General features: G+C 39.5%; 2 protein-coding genes across 3 annotated transcripts; both read left to right on the plus strand.

Annotated features, from left to right (window-relative positions):
* Positions 1-242: 242 nt before the first annotated feature.
* Positions 243-16,770, plus strand: LOC125008235 (lactosylceramide alpha-2,3-sialyltransferase-like). Of its 2 annotated transcripts, none has more exons than XM_047585382.1 (8): positions 243-374; positions 3,414-3,530; positions 11,463-11,589; positions 12,750-12,959; positions 13,341-13,477; positions 14,250-14,436; positions 14,879-15,037; positions 15,682-16,770. In XM_047585382.1, exons 1-8 carry the CDS (start codon positions 367-369, stop codon positions 15,937-15,939), a joined length of 1,203 nt encoding a protein of 400 aa, XP_047441338.1. In that variant the 5' UTR covers positions 243-366; the 3' UTR covers positions 15,940-16,770. The 2 variants fall into 2 exon arrangements, with proteins under 2 accessions (XP_047441338.1, XP_047441337.1); XM_047585381.1 differs by having other exon boundaries at positions 306-374; positions 3,390-3,530.
* Positions 16,771-23,311: 6,541 nt separating this feature from the next.
* LOC125008236 (lactosylceramide alpha-2,3-sialyltransferase-like) lies at positions 23,312-27,369 on the plus strand. The gene is made up of 6 exons (XM_047585383.1): positions 23,312-23,509; positions 24,208-24,328; positions 24,905-25,114; positions 25,507-25,643; positions 25,803-25,989; positions 26,909-27,369. Exons 1-6 carry the CDS (start codon positions 23,370-23,372, stop codon positions 27,164-27,166), a joined length of 1,053 nt encoding a protein of 350 aa, XP_047441339.1. The 5' UTR covers positions 23,312-23,369; the 3' UTR covers positions 27,167-27,369.
* Positions 27,370-27,520: the final 151 nt, after the last annotated feature.

The following is a 27,520-nucleotide window of genomic DNA, read 5'->3' on the forward strand; positions in this document are numbered from 1 at the left end:
CATTTTGTTTGTGAAAGTAGCTCTGAGTTTTCTTGTTTTTTTTTCGTATTTCGTGTAGGACTTAAATTGAACCCATAATTGTCTTAAAATATCTTCAAAAGTCTTAAATTTCACTTGTTCAAACCCAAATTCAAATTCACTGTGGTAGATGGATGGTTACGGGCTCTTATTACGAAAGAACCGGAAAGGTCGGCGCTTGTGGAGGCCTCTGATTGGCTGATTATATCACAAGCGGTTTTGGAGCCCTCTGATTGGCTGGTCATTGCACTGGGCAGACTGTACCCCCAAGATGTGGCACACTGTATCTTAGACACGGAAAGCCATCACCATCATCGACATCACCAACATCATGTGTCGCTGTTGTTTATGGAAGGGTAAGTAGTCAAGGCAACCAAGACTAGACAAGACAATGTATTTTAAACGATAAACCCTTCATCGAAACCGTGTAAACAGGTTTACAGTAGTTACGGCTGTCTCAGACCAAGAGAAGCGGCTAACGGTCAACCTGCTAGCACCGTAAACGGCAAATTAACGTCTAACTTAAAAGTGGCTTTTTTTTAAGGCTTTTTTTCTTTATTTTCTTTTTTTTTTATTTCGTTTCTACCCAGTTCTTGGAGCACTCTCTTAATTTACCAGATTTGTACCGATATGCGACGCTCCTTTCCTATGAATTATTTAAATTTTGTCACTTGAATATACCTTTTTCGTTGCAGTTAACGTTACGGCGTAAGTGTCAAACATAACGTTAGCGGACCAAAAGCGAACCAGCAGACGGTCTAATCTGGCCCGCAGCATGAATTACATAGAGTACATTTACAAAAATTACAATAGTGCAATGTTTCCCTGTCCTAATGTACAATTTTCAAACCAAAGTTTAGGCCTTTACAGAGGTTTGGAAGGTCTTTAATCTTGTCACTGTGTTGCAGTCAAATCAAACTTTTTTCTTTTTAACTATGGAAATCATTCCCCTTTTAAATCGACGCATTACATGCCCTTACTTTCCGTCTGTGATTAACTTGCTGGACGAACTGGATGTTAACACGCATATGAAAATCATGATGCAAATGTTTTAACTTATGTGTGATTTGAATGGTGCAAAACACTGCTTTTACTTTACACTAGAGTAAAGATTAGAGTGAAGCTGCCTCTGTTGTTGATGATTATAACTGACACCTGACCTAAACAGTGACAATGAGATGGGATGCTTTAACTGAAGGACGGCTGTTGTGTCCAGGGACCAGTTGAGACTGGACACAGTGACCATTTACTAAAACAATTGTAACGATGAAACAAAAACTGAGCTGGGCTGGACTGGATAAATGGGAGTTTTCATGCTTGTGTGTTTGTGAATATGAGGATCCTTTTTCTTTTTAAATAAGGTTTAGTGTCCATATTATTTATTGTGGATTAACCTTTAAATTTGACTGTGAAAGGGATTAGGATTCACTTAATTTGGCATTTATTAACTGAAACGCTGAGAGGAACATGTGTTTCTGTATTTTGATCCAAATATTACATTGACAGGGAGCTACTCTTATGTCAGCCTCAACGCCATATAAACAAACAAACAAGTCAAGATTACTTTTTAATCTGGACCAGTTTTAAGCAGTCTACTGTTAATAAACTCCAGGCTTGGGTAAATGTGCAAAAATCAGTCACAATTAAAGTAAAAATGGGATCAAGCGCTATTTTGTATCACTTGAATTGACATTTATGTATTTATCTGCGCTAGTTACATTTTTTTTTTGTTTCTGTAATGAATTTCTTTCTGCAGATGAACAAAAAGGTGGATTTATGTGAGACAGGGGGCCTGTTCAGACCTGGCATTAAGATGCATCTGGGCATCGATGCAATGCCACTAAGTACTGTGTCAGACTGCATAAGATCATCCACATCCGATCTCAGTTTTGCTCTCTGTATTCAAAGACACCCCCAACATCGTCTCAAGTACAATATTTTACCACAGCCATCTGTAACGATCTCTAATGAAAAAGATGTATTATAAAGACAACGGTAACTGAGGAAATACTTTACCATATGTGGGTCCTGATACATCAACATGACTGCATCGGTAATTACCACAGAATCACACTCGTGTACTCATAATAAATACTTCTTTTGGAAATAACTAACTTAGATTTATAATTTTTTTTAGTTAGTTAACAGCTACAAGGACAGATTATTGTTAAATGCTGCCATTACTGATGAATAGACATCACTTACAGTGCATTTATATTTATAGCAGTCGTCAGTTTTGTTCTGAATAAATGAGAGAAAACTCCACTGACGCAGGATAAACTTGCTGAGTAGAGGCCGTCTTTAATGTGACTCAGGACATATTGCGCTTACACTACCAAAGGAATGTGGACACATGTGGTCCACACCTCCTCCAAATGTGATCTAATGTGTCCTGCTGGTGTTCACTAGGGGTTATTCAGACTCGTGGACTCACTGGTGTGTCAAGCAGCATCGTGTCGACTAGTCACTGATCAGGTGTGTCGCACATTCACAGCTCATAGGCCATTTTAATGAAAACGTTGCAGGCCTGACCAACGTTTCGACGCAGAGTTCTTCTTCAGGTTACAAGAACAAAACACAGTGACAAGGGTTAAACGGATGCATGTGGGAAATTGGGTGTGTCTGCGTTCAAGGCTCTTCTGAAAGTGAGCTTGGGTTGAGGTTTTGCCAAAACTGACGGTGTTTATGGTGTTGCCATGGGTTACAGCTGACAGTAGACCGTGTCCACGCTTCTGTAAACTTGCAGAATAGCTCCTGCTTCTTCCTTTGTGTGAGACACTGCAGTATGTACAGTATTCAAGTATTGCTAAGCATTACGTTCTACTTTGTTTATATTAGTAGAAGGAAAAAACTCCTAAAACAAATTAATATTTGGTGTAAGCACTAATAAACTACAGCTACTACTAGGTTCTTCTTGAATATGACTTGGAAACACAACCATTGGAGAACTCAGCACAGTTCTTCTGGGGATCTTGTCTGTCTCATTCTCTCATCATGTTGGCTAATCCCATTTTACTCTTTGGTTTCCTGTGGCTCACGCCCTAAAGCAGCAACTAAAATGAAACTATATTTTATTTACAGTAAAGCAATTTAGTACTGTATATTCCTCAGTGAACCCTCTTTGTACATCTCACAATTTGAAACAACACTTCTGCAAATTAATAACAATAATCAATATTTATATCAAGAGAACAATCCACAGTTTATTTATCAACACACGTGACCACAGAAATGCGAGAGGCTTTTGGGGATTAGATCCAATCGTTACATGAGCATATTTAAGGGAGAGAAGGAAAGGCTTTGCCTTTAACAACAACAACGAAAAAAAACACCATTAATGTGGCTAATGATTAGTGGACTTCTGTTGACAGTATGTGTCCTCCCTGTGTGTCCAGGACAACATCGCTGAAAGCCAGAGGGCTTCAGTCTTCGGCAGTGAGACCAGAAGAGTTCCCAGGGTGCACTGTGAAGGAGAACAACATGAAACTCACTAAACGCTGGACACCACACAGGTGATAACCTCTCAACACGACACAAAGACTCCTACTGTTCTCTGTGTAGTGGCTACACAGACATCTGACTTGGTCTGTCCTGCCCTAAAAGCAGAACAGCCGTACCATTCATCCCTCATTAATCTCATTTCTCATGTGGGGCTTTTTGGGTTGAAAAATGCGCTAGTAGTGAAAAGAGATGCTTTATGGCAACATATAGAAAAGTCTTAAGAAGAACCACAGTCATGCTGATGCGTTGTTTGTTTCAGATGAACCTCTTTGTCATCCCTGACACGGTTCTTTCTGAAAACAGGTTCCTCCTGTTATGTCACGCACTCTCTTTACACATGTAAAGAATGAAGAAAGGCAACATTTTAATGACTAGCATACATGTCGTATGTTGCTGTGTGCTTTCCACTGAGTCCTCCACAGGAAGCACACTTTGGCTTGATATAAGAAAACAGGATATGGCAGCTTTACCATCTGTAGCTATTCTGTTGTTACTACCATCTTTCGTCTCACAGGATGTTGGCAAGCGTTATTTATAATGTAGTGTCACTTAAAACGCCACATCTGTGTAGCATGCTCCTCTCAGTGTGCGTGATGTGTCTAATGTAGGTACTATTCTCTTTTCCCCATTTCTCTTCTAAAATCCCGTCTTCCTGTGCAAACATTGTAGAAGTTCCTACTCCAGGGTTTGGAATAAAATGTAGTTACTTTAATGTTAAAGAGCAAGGAGTATGGAGCTTAAAGTTTCCCTGGCTTGGGCCTGTCTCAGGGCTACTTCAAGATTAAGACTTGTGTCTCTGTAACAACAATCAAATAGTCTCATTTGTTTTCTTTCTAAATGCAAGAACTTTGCATTTAATGCTGCTATATTACAAAAAAAATAAATAAAAAATTTATTCATATGCATACATTTGGCTACTACTTTCTTTAAGAGTCCCGCTGGACTCATGAATATTAAGAAAGAGTAGAACTGTGCGGTCCTCTAAGTAAGGTTCCGGAGGTTGAGGTGATTTGCTGTAGGAGCCTCTAAAAAGCCATCTGAGCTAAGATCATAACACAGCAGTGACAGATTTCCTTTGATCGTGCTTTGAGGGACTCATTACCGGAAGTGAATTGTGTACGATGGGGTGAGTGCTGGTAGCACAGTTTGGTGCAGCTTTGGTTTCCTTTACACATAAACCGATGAATATGGGGGAGAGGATAATCTGGAAGTTAATGTGAGGTGAGAAGGGAAATCACCACTCTTGCAATGACGATCTTGAAATCAGCGTCTCTTTACTAAAGCAGAATCTCACACAACACAAGGTTGTGGGAGAGGAGCTCCCCGAACAGAAAATGAAACAATATTTAGTATTTCTACACAATGGTGGGTTATCTTCGAAAGTATCTTCAGTTGCAACTAGCAACAAGTAAGTTATTTATTCTCTGGAAGGAGGGAATAACTTTAAAATGATACCAAGTCCTCTGACCTCCTGAACTCTCCTTGAACCGATTGGTTCTCTACAGAAACAAGGCACATATTTATGAATGAATACAACCTCTTTACTATGACCTACTATTGTTCTATCAGTTAATAAATCACGTATCTCAGTTCTCAAAACTCAAAGCTCTTTGTACTTCTCTTCATCAGGCCCTGTAGAAAGCAGAGAGACTGTATTCCCACATGATATAAATTCTCCAGTCCTCTACGTCTCTACACTAGCTGGGTTAACGTCGAGCCAAATATTCTGATTACAAACGGTTTAGATGCCCAAACCAATGAAAATTCTCCATATAAACACCTCAACTGGAATGAACAAAAGTCATGTAAACTGAATCGTACAGAAGTCAGGCTCCACTCTCTCTGCACATGCTCTGCCTCGAGCCATTCAAAAGAAGAAGAAGACGAACGGTATGTTTTCATCGATCTGTGCATGTCACATGTCTGTAAAACAGCCATCTGATTAAAAGTAGTGCTACATCAGATTGTAAACATCAGATTGGAATAGATCACCTCACATGCAAACAGCTGACCTGAAACCTTCAGTCAGAATGATTTCTATCAGAATGAGAAAAAAGTCTCCATGTAAACCCAGCTACTGTGACCACGGTTTACATGCATTTGTCTTAAATGCTGTAATGCCAAAGCACAGTGATCACCTGTGGCCCCTCTCATTACTTAACTTGTAGATCCAGTGCTTTAAAGGAGAAATGAAACATCCTCATACTGCAAACTATATACGGAATTACACTGTTGCTGTAGTAAAATATTAAAAAGGTGCTAAAATCAGAGATTTAAGAAGTTTATTTTTCATAGTTTCTTCATAGCTAGCTCGCTAGTGGCTCGCCATTTTGAAGTGACGTAATGGAATATATCACAGGGTTGGTTGGGTCTCTCTGAGCACTGTTGGAAATGGACGTGGGTGAAATGGAAAGAGATCTTGAGCCTGCTAAAAATCCTATTAGATATGCTTTTGAACCAATGCAGCGTGGGAACTGAGCAGTGGTGCCGCTAAGAGTGGAAGAAGTGGTGAATACAGTGGTTTGGAGAGAAGAGCGTGTTGGCAACGCCACCGGGCGTCACAGTGGCTATTGTACAAAGATGCCACTGTTTCAGACCTGGACCTTTTACTCCGCGGTCTGTCCTGTATCAGCAGGGTGTCTACTTTTCACACTATATGTCGGGAGGTGGACGCACTATTCGTCTTTCTCCAGCTCTCTCTTCTCTCTTTCACTGAGAGAAATAGGGATCACCAATCCAACCAAGACATGGCAGCACCCATGCTATGAAAAAACATGACGACCATTGTATTTTGTCTTGATGCGCTAACATCAGATGCTGTTTTTTTGACTGAATGCTTCGTTTCCCCCTTAATTTGCATTTAGCGTTGGGACAGCGTTTATCTTTACCATCAATGTCAGTCAGCTGAATGAATGGTTGACGCGTAAGTTCATGCATTTCCATTTGGCCTTCCGTGAGCACGCAGTAACATCAGCATACCCAAATTAACAATGTAAGAGTTGATCTTAACACTTTTAAAGTGTCAATATGGGTCCACACCTCAGAGTGTTAATTTAACACTTTTTCGAGTGTTGGTACCTTTACACTAAGTTAGTGTAAATTTGACTCTTCTTGTAGTTAAATTTAACACACTGCCTAACACCAACCTCGATTTTTTTTTAATCGAGGTGAAGTTAGTTTGATATTGGATGTTCGGATATTCGACAGATAGTCAAAATAAATAGAATAGTTCTCCTTTGTAGTACCAACCACACACACCTTTTTTTTTTACACCCATTGTATGCACACTCTATTTTATATGATTTTTTTAAGGAAAAGACATTATTTTCTATAAGGAATGGTCTCTTTTTTTCAATACCTCCCAAGTCATGTGACACCTGGCTTTTCCACAATATCCAACCAACTTCACTTCTGTGTTTTACCAACACTTTTATGTAGTGTTATCAATTAACTCTCAGAGGACTATTTCTTAACTACACAAGTGTTACCCCCGTAACACTTAAAAGGTGTCAATATAATTCTTATATAATCCTACAAAAAAATACTTGGAAAATAGACTTTATTAAAATAAATAGGTAGTCATGTTTGGCAGTTCAAAAACATTTATTTTCAAACTTGCACCACAAATATTAGAACGTGCAACAGTAAAGGCACGGTGTAGCGTTAGCACCACTTTAGCACGCTAGCGAGCAACTCCGAACCATTAGCATCATCTTATCACGTTTTACATCTATGGTAACAAAGTGCATGACTCGTGTCACTCAGCCAAAACGTCAGGCCAAACGTACCGTTTACTGCCGTTACTCACTTTCTATGTTACAGTGAGGCCAGGCGTGCGTGCTAACCTCCAGCTCATTAAGCAGGTGTTCGGGTGGTTAGTAACAGCAAGACGAGTATAGTTTCCGTGGCTCACCGCTGCAAAATGACTTCGGGTGTCCGACGAGAAATGGGGGTGGGGGCCTTTAAATACAGGATCAGAGTTTAGAGGTAGAAGCTCGGAGTTAATGTTTAATATTTATATTTAAACATTTACACCTAGAGGTTTAATTTAGTGACACTTCCTTTTTACACTCGCTTTTGACGACAACTATTTATTGACTGAGACTTAATTATAATGGGTTAACTCTACCCAGAGTATAATTAACTCTACTAGTGTATGTCTAGTTTAACACCAAGAATTCAACTCTTCTCAATTTGCTGTGCAGTATTCAAACTATAACATCTACCACTGGTCACTATTTATTTGTTCACGTTCTAAAACTCTACATGCTCAGCCTCTTTGCTGTTTGCCAGCTTGTTTCCTTTCATTGTTTCAAACACACTCTTCTCTTACTTAGTACTTCAAGATTAAGACTTGTGTCTCTGTAATAACAATCAAATAGTCTCATTTGTTTTCTTTCTAAATGCAAGAACTTTGCATTTAATGCTGCTATATTACAAAAAAAATAAAAATTTATTCATATGCATACATTTGGCTACTACTTTCTTTAAGAGTCCCGCTGGACTCATGAATATTAAGAAAGAGTAGAACTGTGCGGTCCTCAGAGTAAGGTTCCGGAGGTTGAGGTGATTTGCTGTAGGAGCCTCTAAAAAGCCATCTGAGCTAAGATCATAACACAGCAGTGACAGATTTCCTTTGATCGTGCTTTGAGGGACTCATTACCGGAAGTGAATTGTGTACAATGGGGTGAGCGCTGGTAGCACAGTTTGGTGCAGCTTTGGTTTCCTTTACACATAAACCGATGAATATGGGGGAGAGGATAATCTGGAAGTTAATGTGAGGTGAGAAGGGAAATCACCACTCTTGCAATGACGATCTTGAAATCAGCGTCTCTTTACTAAAGCAGAATCTCACACAACACAAGGTTGTGGGAGAGGAGCTCCCCGAACAGAAAATGAAACAATATTTAGTATTTCTACACAATGGTGGGTTATCTTCGAAAGTATCTTCAGTTGCAACTAGCAACAAGTAAGTTATTTATTCTCTGGAAGGAGGGAATAACTTTAAAATGATACCAAGTCCTCTGACCTCCTGAACTCTCCTTGAACCGATTGGTTCTCTACAGAAACAAGGCACATATTTATGAATGAATACAACCTCTTTACTATGACCTACTATTGTTCTATCAGTTAATAAATCACGTATCTCAGTTCTCAAAACTTAAAGCTCTTTGTACTTCTCTTCATCAGCCCCTGTAGAAAGCAGAGAGACTGTATTCCCACATGATATAAATTCTCCAGTCCTCTACGTCTCTACACTAGCTGGGTTTACATCGAGCCAAATATTCCGATTACAAACGGTTTAGATGCCCAAACCAATGAAAATTCTCCATATAAACACCTCAACTGGAATGAACAAAAGTCATGTAAACTGAATCGTACAGAAGTCAGGCTCCACTCTCTCTGCACATGCTCTGCCTCGAGCCATTCAAAAGAAGAAGAAGACGAACGGTATGTTTTCATCGATCTGTGCATGTCACATGTCTGTAAAACAGCCATCTGATTAAAAGTAGTGCTACATCAGATTGTAAACATCAGATTGGAATAGATCACCTCACATGCAAACAGCTGACCTGAAACCTTCAGTCAGAATGATTTCTATCAGAATGAGAAAAAAGTCTCCATGTAAACCCAGCTACTGTGACCACGGTTTACATGCATCTGTCTTAAATGCTGTAATGCCAAAGCACAGTGATCACCTGTGGCCCCTCTCATTACTTAACTTGTAGATCCAGTCCTTAAAAGGAGAAATGAAACATCCTCGTACTGCAAACTATATACGGAATTACACTGTTGCTGTAGTAAAATATTAAAAAGGTGCTAAAATCAGAGATTTAAGAAGTTTATTTTTCATAGTTTCTTCATAGCTAGCTCGCTAGTGGCTCGCCATTTTGAAGTGACGTAATGGAATATATCACAGGGTTGGTTGGGTCTCTCTGAGCACTGTTGGAAATGGACGTGGGTGAAATGGAAAGAGATCTTGAGCCTGCTAAAAATCCTATTAGATATGCTTTTGAACCAATGCAGCGTGGGAACTGAGCAGTGGTGCCGCTAAGAGTGGAAGAAGTGGTGAATACAGTGGTTTGGAGAGAAGAGCGTGTTGGCAACGCCACCGGGCGTCACAGTGGCTATTGTACAAAGATGCCACTGTTTCAGACCTGGACCTTTTAATCTGCGGTCTGTCCTGTATCAGCAGGGTGTCTACTTTTCACATTATATGTCTTTCTCCAGCTCTCTCTTCTCTCTTTCACTGAGAGAAATAGGGATCACCAATCCAACCAAGACATGGCAGCACCCATGCTACGAAAAAACATGACGACCATTGTATTTTGTCTTGATGCGCTAACATCAGATGCTGTTTTTTTGACTGAATGCTTCGTTTCCCCCTTAATTTGCATTTAGCGTTGGGACAGCGTTTATCTTTACCATCAATGTCAGTCAGCTGAATGATGAATGAATGAATGAATGGTTGACGCGTAAGTTCATGCATTTCCATTTTGCCTTCCGTGAGCACGCAGTAACATCAGCATACCCAAATTAACAATGTAAGAGTTGATCTTAACACTTTTAAAGTGTCAATATGGGTCCACACCTCAGAGTGTTAATTTAACACTTTTTCGAGTGTTGGTACCTTTACACTAAGTTAGTGTAAATTTGACTCTTCTTGTAGTTAAATTTAACACACTGCCTAACACCAACCAGTGTTTTTTTTTTTAACCGAGGTGAAGTTAGTTTGATATTGGATGTTCGGATATTCGACAGACAGTCAAAGTAAGGAACTGTGTCTTTTTTTCCCAGTACCTCCTAAGCCATGTGGATGCAGAATAGTTCTCCTTTGTAGTACCAACCACACACACCTTTTTTTTTACACCCATTGTATGCACACTCTATTTTATATGATTTTTTTAAGGAAAAGACATTATTTTCTATAAGGAATGGTCTCTTTTTTTCAATACCTCCCAAGTCATGTGACACCTGGCTTTTCCACAATATCCAACCAACTTCACTTCTGTGTTTTACCAACACTTTTATGTAGTGTTATCAATTAACTCTCAGAGGACTATTTCTTAACTACACAAGTGTTACCCCCGTAACACTTAAAAGGTGTCAATATAATTCTTATATAATCCTACAAAAAAATACTTGGAAAATAGACTTTATTAAAATAAATAGGTAGTCATGTTTGGCAGTTCAAAAACATTTATTTTCAAACTTGCACCACAAATATTAGAACGTGCAACAGTAAAGGCACGGTGTAGCGTTAGCACCACTTTAGCACGCTAGCGAGCAACTCCGAACCATTAGCATCATCTTATCACGTTTTACATCTATGGTAACAAAGTGCATGACTCGTGTCACTCAGCCAAAACGTCAGGCCAAACGTACCGTTTACTGCCGTTACTCACTTTCTATGTTATAGTGAGGCCAGGCGTGCGTGCTAACCTCTAGCTCATTAAGCAGGTGTTCGGGTGGTTAGTAACAGCACGACGAGTATAGTTTCCGTGGCTCACCGCTGCAAAATGACTTCGGGTGTCCGACGAGAAATGGGGGTGGGGGCCTTTAAATACAGGATCAGAGTTTAGAGTTAGAAGCTCGGAGTTAATGTTTAATATTAATATTTAAACATTTACACCTAGAGGTTTGATTTAGTGACACTTCCTTTTTACACTCGCTTTTGACAACAACTATTTATTGACTGAGACTTAATTATAATGGGTTAACTCTACCCAGAGTATAATTAACTCTACTAGTGTATGTCTAGTTTAACACCAAGAATTCAACTCTTCTCAATTTGCTGTGCAGTATTCAAACTATAACATCTACCACTGGTCACTATTTATTTGTTCACGTTCTAAAACTCTACATGCTCAGCTTGTTTCCTTTCATTGTTTCAAACACACTCTGTGTGTGTGTGTGTGTGTGTGTGTGTGTGGTGTGTGTAGGTGTAGGTGTGTGTTGTCACTGTTTGTGGTTTTAGGTTTGCTGTCTTTGGTGATGGTCTCTCTGCCACTGATGGAGACACAAACACCAAAACCTGTCGAGTGGCACGTCAGCCCTGCACATAGAAAGGTGAGTTTGATTTGGAGCACGGTGTTCAGGCTGTCAGGTTCACTGTGCTGTAACCAGAAAGTGAAGTTCGACAGTACAGTACAAACATGGAAGCCGGCAAAGAGCAGAGAGTTGAGCTGGAGACAACCACCTGAACTGTCCCCTACAGCTCTATTTATTAGGCTGCTCAGCTTCATGTTACCGTCGTACTTTAATCCACAAGCAACACTGTACGCACTAGTTCTTTTCTCCCAGCATGTTCACTATCTGTAAATGGTTGTGCATTGAACTGTGAGCATGTATTCTGAGGTTACTAATGAGTGATTTGAATGATGAACTTACCAATTACAGATAACACAGTTTCATCACTTTTTTGTAATCTGTTTTAAATCTGCAGGGAAGGGATATGTTTGTATTAGGCTTCTCAACAACTCTCAGCTCGGTTCATAACTCACACATAACTTCACACTGACAGACAGAAGCACCTGGCAGGGCTCTGGAGCTAAACATATCATTAAAAGGAATTTACTGAGGCTGTAAAGGTAACACTTCAGCTTTGACAGTCCCCCCAGCACCAGTAAATATTTAGCTATTTGGGAAATGTAAGCTTTAAAAATATAACTGCTTTAGTGGATCAGATTGTGCTAATATATGCAAAGAAATCAAATAGAAATTCACCAGCAGTGTCTTTCCTGTGAGAAGCTGCTGTTATAAATTATAAGCCTTTGATTGAATGGTAGTTATAACTGCTTAAATCATGTTGTTTTAACTGAAATGTGAAAGATAAGCTTCTACGTACCTAAAATGTCACGTGTCCACGCCCTGTTCAGAGCTGCAGCACAGTTCTTATTATATACTAGGACACAAGCAGTATGTGGTGTGTTATCGTGGCCTGTTCATCTGAGCTGAGCTTGTTAGCAACACTGTCTGACAGAAAACCCCAAACTCCTGCTTCGCTGTAGATACTGTTGTATAGTACTGTTATAGTACTGTTATTACTGAAGCAGTAAAAACCAGTCACACATGTCTATAAACTTATGTTATCTGAAGGCACAATCTGATATTCATGTTTGAACCTGACAGTCTGTAGAAGTGATGCAGGTGGGGTTTGTATAACTAGTCACATTATAACATCAGTGCCTTAAAGCTAATAGGTTTTGTTGTTTGTTTTTGAACTGCAGCGAGTGCATGAACACGTGCACAGAGTTCTGGAGAGTCAGTGTCGTCCCAGCAGCAGCAGGCAAAGATTGACAGCTCATCTCCCTGCTTCCAGTTACGTTAAACAGCCCTTCCTGTGGAAGGATGAGCCCCTTCCTGATGACCTTTTCCTGTACCCACCCCCATTTGGGTTCAGGGGTCTTGAAGGCAAAGTAATGGAGCTACTTAAACTGGTGAATGCAACTTCTTTCTTTCTTTGATTCTGCTGTAATGTGGCTGTTGTTTAATAATCCCCGGCCGTGTGTTGTATTGTATGTGTGGTTACTTGAAATCTGTCCGTGCTTAATATCTTAATGCAGCTCTAGTCAGATACAACATCTACTAACAGTACAAATGACATCAGTAATATTACATTGTTGAAAAGTTATCAATAAGTTTATGAAGGGAAAATAACCATAGTACATGTAAGTGTGTTAACCCTGTGTGTCTTTTTTACTACAAACATGCAACACACATCACAGTAATACAGTGAGAATGTGAGAATGTGGCTCTTTAACATGTAAAAACAAGTCCTGTTCAGAGCATAAATGTAATGGTTGTATTTTCCTCTAAAGCTGCCAGCCTCAGACTCAGCCCCCCAGACTGAAAAGACATCAGGTAAATGTCACCGCTGTGTGGTCATAGGAAATGGAGGCATTCTCAAAGGCCTGGAGCTGGGCCCACTGATTGACCGCTTTGACACCATAATCAGGTTAGACTTTATTAACTTCACACACAGTGTGATGGTCTTTGTCAGTGTTGCTTGGTGTATTCATGTCGAACAAGGAGCATGTCGGTTCAGATGATGTCTGTGCTCTGATTTATATTATGAGTTTATTGACATTGAATTGCACATTAATCAACACTGATGCGTTAGTCATCAGTATAAATGCGCCGGTCTTAGCACAGATGCTAATTTTCAGCCGTAGTCCCAAGGCAGCTACACAACACAGACAAAGAAGACTTTAAAACAACATTCATACAAAAGAATTACAGAACCAGACACGGACAGACAGTGTCAACACAAGCCAAAAAGGACACAGACAGACAGAACAGACATGGCCCAAGAATCCAGAGAGCATACATCAGATAAGGAAAACTTTTAGGCTATGTGAGTGCATGTCTGGTTAATTTTTAACCAGTGTTTGAGATTTTTTTTTTTTAAAAAGTAAGCAGTTGTCACTGTTCTGGATGTGTGGTGGTAACTTGTTCCAGCTTTGTGTACCTCTTACTGATAAACTCGTTTGGGAAAATTCTGTTTTCCGCCTCAGTGCATTACAGTCACCTCTAGTTAGAGCTCTCGTTCTTCGTCCTTCAATGTTTTTTCTCTGAATGAATTCATTCATTCTTTGAAGATGAGACAGGTATCCATTAAGATTTGATAGCTATCTAGATCAAGAATATTATACTTTTTTAGGATATTACAGTAATGATGATAACAGTCTGAGTGAAAGGCAGTGACTTTCTGGTCTGTGGTCCTTCAGGTTAAACAGAGGTCCTGTGGGAGAGTTTCATGTTGACGTTGGAACTCGAACCAGCATCAGGATGAGTTACCCAGAGGGTACACCTCTCCACTGGGCCGACACTGACCCACAATCCCTCTTTGTAGCTGTGGTGTATAAAGGTGTAGACATCAGCTGGATCTCTGCTATGATCAACAAGCTCAGTGTGGTGAGTAGTGGTCGACCTGATGAAACTAGACTTCATCTAATTTTAGAGATCCAACTGTGATTATTTAATTAAACATGAGTTCAGAGCTTTACTATATTATTTAAGAATAAGGTATTTTTCCCCAGGGGAAGATCCTGCAGACTTCTGTTCAGATCTCTCACAGTTGGCTTCAGTTCAGGAATCTAACTCCTGCCATTGTCACATGCAATCCTCTTAATGATCATGTGACGTTACTCTACCAGCTAAAATGTTCTTCCTTCCTTTTCAGTATCCTCAAACTTTATCTTTATTTTACGGAGTTGCAACAAATTTCTGATGATTTCAGATGTGGTCTTTGACTTTTATAAACCCCTGTAACTTTTGTATAAGAGAGATTTAGCAAATAATCAGTGCTTTTGACAAAGAGTTCTTTCTACAAACAAAGTTTTTCTTTGTGTTACAGCCTCTATGGGACTGGCTGTTCTTCTGGCAGAAGGTTCCAGATCAAATCCCTCTTGAGTCGCCCAGGTTCAGACTTCTAAACCCACATGTCATCAGAGAAACTGCATTGGACCTCCTGAAATACACTCCACCCAGACCACGTCTGTGGGGCTGGGACCAGGTAATAGACACGTCCTGTACCTTTAAATGTGTCTCTCTGTTCTCTCAGTCCTGTTGACCACTTAATTAACACAATGCAAACTGGGTAAAATGTTTAAACTGAAGGGCCAACACACTTTACGAAAGACAAACGCCGACAGATCCACTGTATCAAACGTAAGCCTCCAAGCACATCGTTTGTGTAGTCGTGGCTCCATCTTGTGTTGGATGTTGGACATGTCAATACTGACAAGAATCAAGTCATACAGTCACAGAACGTAACGAGTGTCAGATGTCACTTTGGGTGAAGGTTTCTTTTGAGACAAGCGAGAAGAAACTTATCAAAGCCACGCTCACAGTCTAGGTGTGTGGGCAATGATATATTGTTGGCCTCAATAAATCCAGAAGCTTTGTCTCTTGGGCTAAACCTAGACCTAACCCCATGTTCAGTAGAAATAACTTGCATGGACTGCTCTGTCTAAAGTGACAGAATGTCATATGTTTATATAATCTTATATTTTAAGTACAAAAACAGTTCACTTAAAAAATACAAGGATGACAGGATTATAGAAACTAAAATGATTACTGTACATACTTAAGTTTGGAGCAGGATGAAGTCATGCACTGGGGGAAAATTAGTTTTGTGTGTTTGTTTTGTTTGTGCAGAATGTGCCGACCCTGGGCATTACTGCACTGAATGTAGCCAGTCTGCTGTGTGATGAGGTCAGCCTGGCAGGCTTTGGCTACAACCTGTCCCAGAGGGGGGCGCCACTGCACTACTACGACAACCTGCCTATGAGCGCCATGCTGAAGGAAAAGATGCACAATGTGGACAGAGAGACTCAACTCCTGCAAAGCCTCGTCAGAGAGGGAACCATCACTGACCTGACGGGGGGGATCCACTGCTCCTTCTGCCCCAGCTGACCCCTGAGCCATTTCACTGCAGAGCACATCCTGTTGTTGTTGTTGTGAAGTCCTTTTTTAGAAGAACATGATATACACTGAAGTACAGAAAGCGATAGCACAAAGGACTCGCAGACACATAAGAACAAGTGAGAAAAAAACTGAGCTGACCTCATAATGTATGTTGCTTCTTACAAAGTGCTTCCTTAAGACATTTGCTCTTTGTATTTTAAAGTTACAGTTCTTCCTTTTGAAAACATGGCTTCCGAGCAGCAGTTTCATTCTTCTGACGTACACACCCAGTGAAATACATTTCAAATGTCTTTGATGAGATGAGAAAATTTCATATTGAAACTATTTAATTATTTCAATCCTTTCATTTATTTATTTTGTTTGTCTTGGTGATAATCATGAATAACAAACTCAAAATGTCCATAGGAAACAGAAGGAACTGAGTCAAACTGCTGGTTCTGATCAGTGTGTCCATCAAATACGTGACTGCACGTTTTGAAGAAGCATAATATTATTATTTTTAACAATGGAACAAAGCAGCTGCAGTATCTGAATGTGCATTTATTTATTTAATGTTTTTAATTCTAAATATTACTGCTATTGTTTGTAATGTAGTTTCATTTGCACACACACACACACAATCATCAAACTGTCTTAATGCTTCATACCTTTAGTTGTGAAGGTTTTTATCTGTCAAGGTCCTTTTTCCATTCATTTCAGCCTATAAATGTGTTGGTCTGTTTACTCATTCAGATGTTTCCAAATGACATGAAGATAAGTTCACTGAAAAATAAAGAAGATGCCAAGATGTAAAATTTATAAACTAAAATGTGCATTTGACACTGTCGTCCAGGACGTTTACTCTTATTGGAGTCAGAGATGCTGAAGATTTGCTTTTTTTTTGTTTTTTTGCTTCTTTTGTTGGATTTAAAATGTGCATATTATGTGGATTAATGCATTATTACACACAGAGCGAATGAGTGAATTCACAAGGTGATTATTGTTACTTACCAGAGGTGGCGAGGAGGTGGAGGACGCAATCTGCTACCTGCTCCACTTCTATCTATCTGTCTATCTATCTATCTATCTAACTAACTAACTAATCATTACCCAGACTTCATATTTGTGTCGCATTGAGGACGCTACAGCCTCCGTCCAGCAGGTATCGCTATAAGCTTTTCACACTGAATGAAAACAATTAAACAATACTATAAATAGTTATTACTAAATTTCTTAATTTCCCACTGGCAACAATACTTGCCACACTTTTTTTTTTTTTTTTTTAACCCTTTTTAACCTAAGTTTGACTTTGGGTAGCTAATCAAAAGTTTTAAAATGAAAGAATATGGTGTCTCCTATAATTTATATCAATATCACATAGCTAGTGTGAATGGTCACATCAGTAGGCCTCTTTACTTACGGCCTGCACCTCCGGAAGGAAATGTCCGCCTCTAACTTTTACTTAATGTAAGGGTATATAACTAAAATATTTTCAACATGCATACTTAAAAGGGTCTACTACTGATATATGATGTGAACTATATGCCTTTGTGAATTTTTGCTTATAAGAAGAGTAAATATAAGCAGGGCAACGTTTGCTGCCGCTTGCATAAAACATAGTCATGCCAAGTGTTATGCCAAGTTTTATGATAGGATGGGTTTTAGGTGTTTATTCTGTATTAGTTTTTTTTTTTTTCTACACAACCCCAAAGGGATTTACAATATCACTTGATACTAGTGATTTCCCCACAATAGACTACCAAGCTGAATAAGAAGATGCCCAGAGGTTCACAGCCCACAGCGCAATAAAGGGATTAAGGGATTAAAGGAATAAAGGGATTGTTGCCGACTATATAACCTACTTTTTTCACTAAAACAACCAACATGAAATTTAAAAAATCATACATTTCATGTACTAGGGAGGTCTGAGGTATGAGATGCATGCACTTATTTTGCAGGGGAAAAATGGGATTAAACGGGTTGAGAACGTATTTTTAAATGGTAGGTATGTTATCTTGAAGCCTGCTTTCCGAAACTGAATTTATCAATATTTCTTGTCACTCACTGAGTCAACGCTTCATTCTGATATAAATTTTATGATTTTATTACGATGACTTTATGGATTTATAGTTCCGTACACGTTGATTAAACAATGAATACCGTGAAAACTAGAACGAGGAGATGAAATGAATATTTGTCATGACAAACAGTGGATTTTCAAATCATTCAAAGCATGTATTACATCCATCCGCTATATTACAACATTTGATCACCTCTATTAATTTCATTCACTAAACTAGAGTTTGGCACAACCTAAAAAAATGAACTCGTGTAACCTGTTAGTCCAATCAAAATACGCCGCTTAATACAATTATAAACACAAACACAGTTACTGAACCAATAACGTTATATTCAAGCTCTTGTGGTATCTTAGGAACAGAACCGAAACTTGTAAACATCCCAGCGCAAACTGTCCAGCTCATAGACGGTAATGTAATCCAAGGGGTCTATGATTATAATTATGAAATTAACGTTTCACACCACAAACCATTCGGTTTTCATTTTTATCATAAACAAACTTAACCCAGAGTAAAGTAATATTATTTACCGTGTGGACCCTTGACCATTACTGTTAATGACCGTTAACGACCGTTAATGACCGTTAATATTCTACATTCTTATTTTGCGCGAGCCGCGCTGCTTCCGCTATACGGACAACAACATCAGGTTTGGGGATTAACGTTTTTTTTTTTTTTGGCGTTAGTTTGCCCAAAAGTTTGAAAATATTGTGAAATATTTGAGGGGCGGGGATTAGCAGTAGGCAAAACATCTCAAATGCTATAGCTTGTTAGCATATTTCCACGGACTGTTTAGGCGAGAATGGACGAAAATTCACATTTTAGAGAATATAGGCTACTAATACACTCAGTGTTATTTTAAAAAGGTTGACTGACTGATGGTAATGTTCACCCAGGGTCGGCTCTAGCTAATTTAGTGATCAAAAGATAAAATACAATGAGACTAAATTAAAGTAAAACAAAAATTAGTATTAGCTAGCAAACAATAGTGTAATCAAAAAAATTACAGAATTAGCATCATGAACATAGCTATGTACAAAAGAAGTTGGCAAAACAGTGTCCAAGGTGATGTGGTTGTTTGGCCAGGTGCATGACAACATCGACATGGATCGCACAAAGGGCAAAAACAACCAAATGCCATTTTGACTGGTTCAAGTCACAGAAAAAACAAGTCAGACAAAAAAAAAGCTTTTAACACGCTGAGATTAACATCATGCAGCCACTCTTTCAAGCGCGTTGTTGATGATTGTCTCACTACAACTCAACGGGGCAGCAATGGCTCAGTAGGTAGCGCGGGTTTACCACGACCAGAAGTGTTAGCTGTTCGATCCCGGTGCCTCCAGCTAACATTGTGGCGTCACAGTGACGAAGGCCTCTATTGACTCCGTGCCTCCCATGACAAGTCATTTCAAGATTTAAAAGCCAGACTGGATATGTGTTGCAGTTGTAATTCAGTGTTGCCCAGACAAAAAGAGCATTTCAGATATCCACAACTACATTCTTCCTAGGACAAATGACGTCACGTTTGCCATTCGTGTGTATGGGGGTTGTCATTACAGATATCTACAATTGAGTTGCCGCTATGTGAATTGCGGATATCTGTAACTGAATTAGGACTAGTAGTAATTCAATTTTGAGATGTCATAGTCATAATTCCAGCTCAAGATATCTTTAATTCGCCTCAATTAAGGATATCTACATGACTACGTGAGAGATATCTGAAATGCTCTTTTTGACTAGGCAAAACTGAATTACAGATATCTGCAACACATATCCAGTCTGGCTTTCAAATGTTAAAATGGTTTTCCATATGCCTCCTCCTTGCTGTATTTACCTAAACATCAAATCACTCTGTGACAGTATTTTCTCACCATTCACAGGCCGTTTTCCAAGTCCATTCAAATATCTGGCATTTTAAAAAAAACATGCTTAAGTATGATCTTTTGGTACTGTTATACAAAACAGCTTCAACTGCTATGTACTAGAGTAACCCCTTATTTGGAAAAGTGGATTAGCCTATGCTAACGCTAAGAGCTTTACCGAGAAGTAACATCAGTCAAACAATACTGTAGTTTCCAACTGGATGTTAAAAAGATGACGAGAAGTGATCACAAACATTTCGTTTATGGTTTTATTGTTTTATTGTTGGAACTGAAATAGTTAGGCTACTGTCGGCTGTATCTTTGCCAAAACAACATCGATAAACTTATCTGATAGCCCTCCAGTCCTTCAAAAAAAATACAGCTTACATTAATATTACTTGACACGAAATGTGAACCACAACACCAGGTTTCAGTGTCTGGATTCCATTGTTTCTTCATAATGCAGCGATCCATTTACTTCTCTTTTCACCTGTGTGTGTTGCAGCAGCTGCAACTGGTGGAGGAAGGATTATGACCTGTGCTTTAACTTGTGTTTCACTCCTGCAGTAAGAATGCACGACCAGGTCAAGATGAATATTTTAAAATCGACACAGCGTTCAAGCTCACCTGCTATTATTCTATATTAGTAGTAGCAGAACAAAGTGTCTGTACAAAAACACAGAGTTAAAGATTTTTATGATGTTTCTTGCTTTGAGGTGCCAGAGTCTCCAGTAAGTCATGAATTATGTAATATGACTCTGTGTTAGGTGTGAAAACATGCTGTAAGAATGCTTTCATACATGGAAGTGTTAATAGTTTATTTAATCATTTAACAAAATGCAGTGAAAGAACAAAAGAGAAATCAAATCGATATCTGGTGTGACCACCTTTTGCTCTCAAGACAGCATCAATTCTTCAGTTTTTGAAGGAACTCAGCTGGTAGGTTGTTCCAAACATCTTGGAGAACTAACCACAGATCTTCTGTGGATGTAGGCTTCCTCAAATCCTTCTGTTTGTTCATGTAATCCCAGACACACTCGATGATGTTGAGATCAGGGCTCTGTGGGAGCTGTGTCATCACTTCCAGGACTTGTTCTTCTTTACGCGGAAGATAGTTTTTAATGACCTTGGCTGTATATTTCGGCTCTTTGTCCTGCTGCAGCAAACTAGCAGGGGTTCAACAAGTGTGGGGAAATACTTCACTAAAGATGAAGCCCATTCTACTGTGACATGCAAAATATGTAAGTCCCAAAATACAACAAAAATACAACTGTAATAACACCTTGGTCATCTAGAAAGGGAGAAGGAGGTTGCACAACATCTTGCTAGTGGTTTTCATCACCAAATATGGGGCCATTATTGCAGCAAAAGTATTTGCGCGTGTATTTCCATCTGCAAATGTTTAACCAGATCCACAAATCGTCCACGTCCAATTTAGACGCCCAACAATTACAGATCACTCATTTACAGATGGATGTACCTATTTACTGAACTGTCTACACACTACAATCAAGGTGCACATTTGCAAATTTATTTTACACATGTATGGATCTGGTTACACATTTGTGGATCTGGTTACACATTTGTGGATCTAGTTACACATTTGTGGATCAAAGAGTTAGCCTACCTTTGTGTCAGACTCTGAATCAGGTCTTCTCCCTGTAGACCAACAATAACATATGAGCAATACTCTGCATATTCTACTACATGTGTAATACGCCTTCCCATTCACAACTAATATCTGACAAAGATGAGCAACAACAAGTCATTCTCCTACACCAAGGATGAGGGCATTACTGTTGAAGACACATTTCTGGATTTGCATCAGGAACCTGCACAGATGGCAGAACTGATGACACATTTGCACATAGTCAATTTGTCGGATTATCGGAGGAAAGATATGATCCCAAGAGGGCTGAGATTAAACAAATTTCCATCCTTGAAGAATTTTAAGACGAATGGAAATTTAAAGACAAATGGGAAGCGATTCTTAACAAATGCTCCCTAGATTTGATTCTCCCATTAACTGAGGAAGCCAGAAAACAGAAAATAGCCCTACGAATACAGACTGAAGAACTACAAGTCCAACTTTCTGAGAAGAAGTCAGAAGAACACAGATGGACATTTGAGAACAAATTAAAAGAAGACATGGAGAAATTGTCTGCTAAATTGAAACAAGGCAAAATTGTGAAATTCAACCGTGATCTCAAGGATTACAGTGCAAATGCTATATATGACTTGGGCAAAAAGTGGAATTGGAGACAGTGTCCTTCAGTCTCCCTAGTACTGATGGCGATAATAGTGATGATGATGATGATGATGATGATGATGATGATGATGATAAGGACACTGACAAGTTGAGTGACCACTGTCGAACAGCGGAGATGCTTGATACAAATGATTTTTTAGACTTTTGTCCCAGGATACACAACCCACCCTGCAGAAGAGGAAGAGGGAAACAGAGGGGCAGGAGGGGACAGGCATCGTTATCAACGTCTGACCAGTCAAAACATTGTGGTAGACCAATTATTAGTGGGTATGATTCCATCAGAACCTGCCTCAAAATTTGTTGACTACTTTGTAAAATTGCCTTCCTATATTCAAGACAGCACTCATGTGCCAAATAAAGTAGAACAAAAACAGATCATTGGTTCTTGCGTTATGGCTACCATGGATGTTGAGCAACATTGTACATCATGAGACACTATTTGAGGCCTTTTTAGACCCGACGACCTGATGCCTCTTGGTGACTTTATTGTGGAACTTATGGAGTGGACACTCAAAAACAATGTTTTGCTATTTCAAGACAAACTCTATATGTATGTGCACGTTTTGCGCGCAATTATGTAAACTTGTTTTTGGGATTAACAACACATCTTTTCCCGAGACAATCCATTTAAAGAGAAAATTGTGTGATGGGGCAGATATATTGAGGATGTGATCTTGATTTTTTCAGGCTCAGAAAAAGAGCTCCTGGGCTCATGCTTATGTGAACTGTTTGAATGAAAATCTGAAGTTGAGTTTGGAATATGACTTTCAAGTCATTCATTTTCCTGGACTAAGACACACTGAAGAATGACCAAGAGCACCAGCACACTTCCACCTTCAAAAACACAATGATCGTAATACCTTGCTACATGTGGACAGTTTCCCTCATGGTTAATTGAGAATATTCCTAATGGACAAATTCAGAGACTAAGACACACATGTGATTCTGATTAGGATTTCCAAGTAAAACATATTGATATGCAGCAGTGTTTAAACAGAGAGGACATCTTGTACTGTATTGTCCTGTATAAGAACAAAAGGGGACTTTGTACATCTCACAATTAGAAACAACGCTTCTGCAAATTAATAATAATAATCACCACTTGTATCAGGAGAAACGTGAGAGGCTTTTGGGGATTACTTTCAAAGGAGAGAAGGGAAGGCTTTGCTTAACAAATAAAATCATTTTTTTATTGATGTGGCTAATGATTAGTGGACTTCTGTTGACAGTATGTGTCCTCCCTGTGTGTCCAGGACAACATCGCTGAGAGCCAGAAGGCTTCAGTCTTCGACAGTGAGACCAGAAGAGTCCCCAGGGTGCACTGTGAAGGAGAACAACATGAAACTTATCAAACGCTGGACACCACACAGGTGATAATCTCTCAACACGACACAAAGACACGACACGAGACTGATTTACTCTGTCCTGCCCTAAAAGCAGAACAGCCGTATCATTCATCTCTCATTGATTTCATTTCTTTTAAGATCATGTGGCTTTTTTTTTTACTACACGCTAGTAGTGAAAAGAGATGCTTTATGGCAACATATAGAAAAGTCTTAAGAAGAAGTACAGTCATGCTGACGAGCTGTTTATTTCAGATGAACCTTTTATCATCTCTAACAAGATTCTTTGTAAAAACAGGTTCCTCCTATTATCTCATACTCTCTCTTTACATATGTAAAAAATAGGAAAAGGCAACATTTTTACCAACAAGCACACACATAGTAAAGTGCAGCTTTCACTTTGGTTTTACACGTGAAGATGGTGGCTTCACTCTGTGCAGCTGCCAGCGGCATGACGTGGCATGGGGATTTTTTTTTTTTTGGTTTGTTTGAGGAAGCCAAATCTACATAGAGTTGCAGTATGTTGCTATTTCATGTAACGGAATGAGCTATTAGAGCACCCACCTTGATTTCACATATCAAATGCTGTTTATTTGCTTCCTCTTTAATGTGCATTTAGCGTTTGGACAGCTTTATTTTTTCACTTTATAAAACTCTAAGTGCTCAGCTTCTTTGCTGTTTGCCAGCTTGTTTCAAACCACACCCTTATGTGTGTGTGTGTGTAGGTGTGTGTTGTTACTGTTTGTGGTTTTAGGTTTGCTGTCTTTAGTGATGGTCTTTTTACCACTGATGGGGACAGAGACACTAAAACCTGTCGAGTGGCACGTCAGCCCAGCACATAGAAAGGTGAGTTTGATTTGGAGCACGGTGTTCAGGCTGTCAGGTTCACTGTACTGTATCCAGAAAGTGAAGTTGTCCCCAACAAATCTTTATGTCAGGATCCTGTAGTGGTGAGCACCCAAATGCTGGACAAAAGATGAGAAAGCAGAGGATGCAGGGAAAATTTAATAAACAAAGGGGAAACAAAAAGCGATGCAGACAGCAGGTAATCCAGCACTAAACTCCAGAAACATAACTCAAAACTCACAGGATAGGAACGAGGCCAGGGGACAACACAAGCACACGAACGTAACACAGGGAAGTAATACAAGAAAGAACAGCTCTAAATACACACAGGGGTGAGGGATGACAAGACACAGGTGAAACAAATCAGGGCAGTCACAAAGGGAGAAACCAATGAGCTATCACCAACATCAATCACGCATGTCTATAAACATATGTTATCTGATTTCACAATCTGAAAATTCATGTTTGAACCCGACAGTCTGTAGAAGTGATGCAGGTGGGGTTTGTATAACTAGTCACATTATAACATCAGTGCCTTAAAGCTAATAGGTTTTGTTGTTTGTTTTTGAACTGCAGCGAGTGCATGAACACGTGCACAGAGTTCTGGAGAGTCAGTGTCGTCCCAGCAGCAGCAGGCAAAGATTGGCAGCTCATCTCCCTGCTTCCAGTTACGTTAAACAGCCCTTCCTGTGGAAGGATGAGCCCCTTCCTGATGACCTTTTCCTGTGCCCACCACCATTTGGGTTCAGGGGCCTTGAAGGCAAAGTAATGGAGCTACTTAAACTGGTGAATGCAACTTCTTTCTTTCTTTGATTCTGCTGTAATGTGGCTGTTGTTTAATAATCCCCGGCCGTGTGTTGTATTGTATGTGTGGTTACTTGAAATCTGTCCGTGCTTAATATCTTAACGCAGCTCTAGTCAGATACAACATCTACTAACAGTACAAATGACATCAGTAATATTACGTTGTTGAAAAGTTATCAATAAGTTTATGACTTGAAGGGAAAATAACATAGTCCATAGTACATGTAGGTGTGTTAACCCTGTGTGTCTTTTTTACTACAAACATGCAACACACATCGTACTAATACAGTGAGAATGTGAGAATGTGGCTCTTTGACATGTAAAAACAAGTCCTGTTCAGAGCATAAATGTAATGGTTGTATTTTCCTCTAAAGCTGCCGGCCTCAGACTCAGCCCCCCAGACAGAAAAGACATCAGGTAAATGTCACCGCTGTGTGGTCATAGGAAATGGAGGCATTCTCAAAGGCCTGGAGCTGGGCCCACTGATTGACCGCTTTGACACCATAATCAGGTTAGACTTTATTAACTTCACACACAGTGTGATGGTCTTTGTCAGTGTTGCTTGGTGTATTCATGTCGAACAAGGAGCATGTCGGTTCAGATGATGTCTGTGCTCTGATGATAACAGTCTGAGTGAAAGGCAGTGACTTTCTGGTCTGTGGTCCTTCAGGTTAAACAGAGGTCCTGTGGGAGAGTTTCATGTTGACGTTGGAACTCGAACCAGCATCAGGATGAGTTACCCAGAGGGTACACCTCTCCACTGGGCCGACACTGACCCACAATCCCTCTTTGTAGCTGTGGTGTATAAAAGTGTAGACATCAGCTGGATCTCTGCTATGATCAACAAGCTCAGTGTGGTGAGTAGTGGTCGACTTGATGAAACTAGACTTCTTCTAATTTTAGAGATCCAACTGTGATTATGTAATTAAACATGAGTTCAGAGCTTTACTATATTATTTAAGAATAAGGTATTTTTCCCCAGGGGAAGATCCTGCAGACTTCTGTTCAGATCTCTCACAGTTGGCTTCAGTTCAGGAATTTAACTCCTGCCATTGTCACATGCAATCCTCTTAATGATCATGTGACGTTACTCTACCAGCTAAAATGTATTCTTCCTTCCTTTTCAATATCCTCAAACGTTATCTTTATTTATGGAGTTGCAACAAATTTCTGATGATTTCAGATGTGGTCTTTGACTTTTATAAACCCCTGTAACTTTTGTATAAGAGAGATTTAGCAAATAATCAGTGCTTTTGACAAAGAGTTCTTTCTACAAACAAAGTTGTTTTTTGTGTTGCAGCCTCTGTGGGACTGGCTGTTCTTCTTTTGTGTAGTCGTGGCTCCATCTTGTGTTGGATGTTGGACATGTCAATACTGACAAGAATCAAGTCATACAGTCACAGACGTAAAGAGTGTAAGATGTAGCTTTAGGTGAAGGTTTCTTTTGGGACAAGCGAGAAGAAACTTATCAAAGCCACGTTCACAGTCTAGGTGTGTGGTTAATGATATATTGTTGGCCTTAGAGACCTCAATAAATCAAGAAGCTTTGTCTCCTGGGCTAAACCTAGACCTAACCCCATGTTCAGTAGAAATAACTTGCATGAACTAAAGTGACAGAATGTCATATGTTTATATAATCTTATATTTTAAGTACAAAAACAGTTCACTTAAAAAATACAAGGATGACAGGATTATAGAAACTAAAATGATTACTGTACATACTTAAGTTTAGAGCAGGATGAAGTCATGAATTGTGTGTTTGTTTTGTTTGTGCAGAATGTGCCGACCCTGGGCATTATTGCACTGAATTTAGCCAGTCTGCTGTGTGATGAGGTCAGCCTGGCAGGCTTTGGCTACAACCTGACCCAGAGGGGGGCGCCACTGCACTACTACGACAACCTGCGTATGAGCGCCATGCTGGAGCAGAAGTCGCACAATGTGGACAGAGAGACTCAACTCCTGCAAAGCCTCGTCAGAGAAGGAACCATCACTGACCTGACGGGGGGGATCCACTGCTCCTTCTGCCCCAGCTGACCCCTGAGCCATTTCACTGCAGAGCACATCCTGTTGTTGTTGTTGTGAAGTCCTTTTTTAGAAGAACATGATATACACTGAAGTACAGAAAGTAATAACACAAAGGACTTGCAGACACATAAGAACAAGTGAGAAAAAAAGTCCTCCCAATTAAGAATGATATGGATGAATTTGACAGAGTTATTAAAAACATAGACGGGTAATCGGGTAATATCTGGTATAAATGTGGTACCACAATTCAAAATATCACAGAACGTTTCCTTAGGAAAACTAAATGTAAAGGTAAAAACAAATACTCTTTCACCTGGATTAATAGTGTTATAAGAAAATCAATGAAAGAGAGAGACAACTCTT

Source organism: Mugil cephalus, chromosome 5 (assembly GCF_022458985.1).
Source record: "Mugil cephalus isolate CIBA_MC_2020 chromosome 5, CIBA_Mcephalus_1.1, whole genome shotgun sequence".
Taxonomy (NCBI): Eukaryota; Metazoa; Chordata; class Actinopteri; order Mugiliformes; family Mugilidae; genus Mugil; species Mugil cephalus.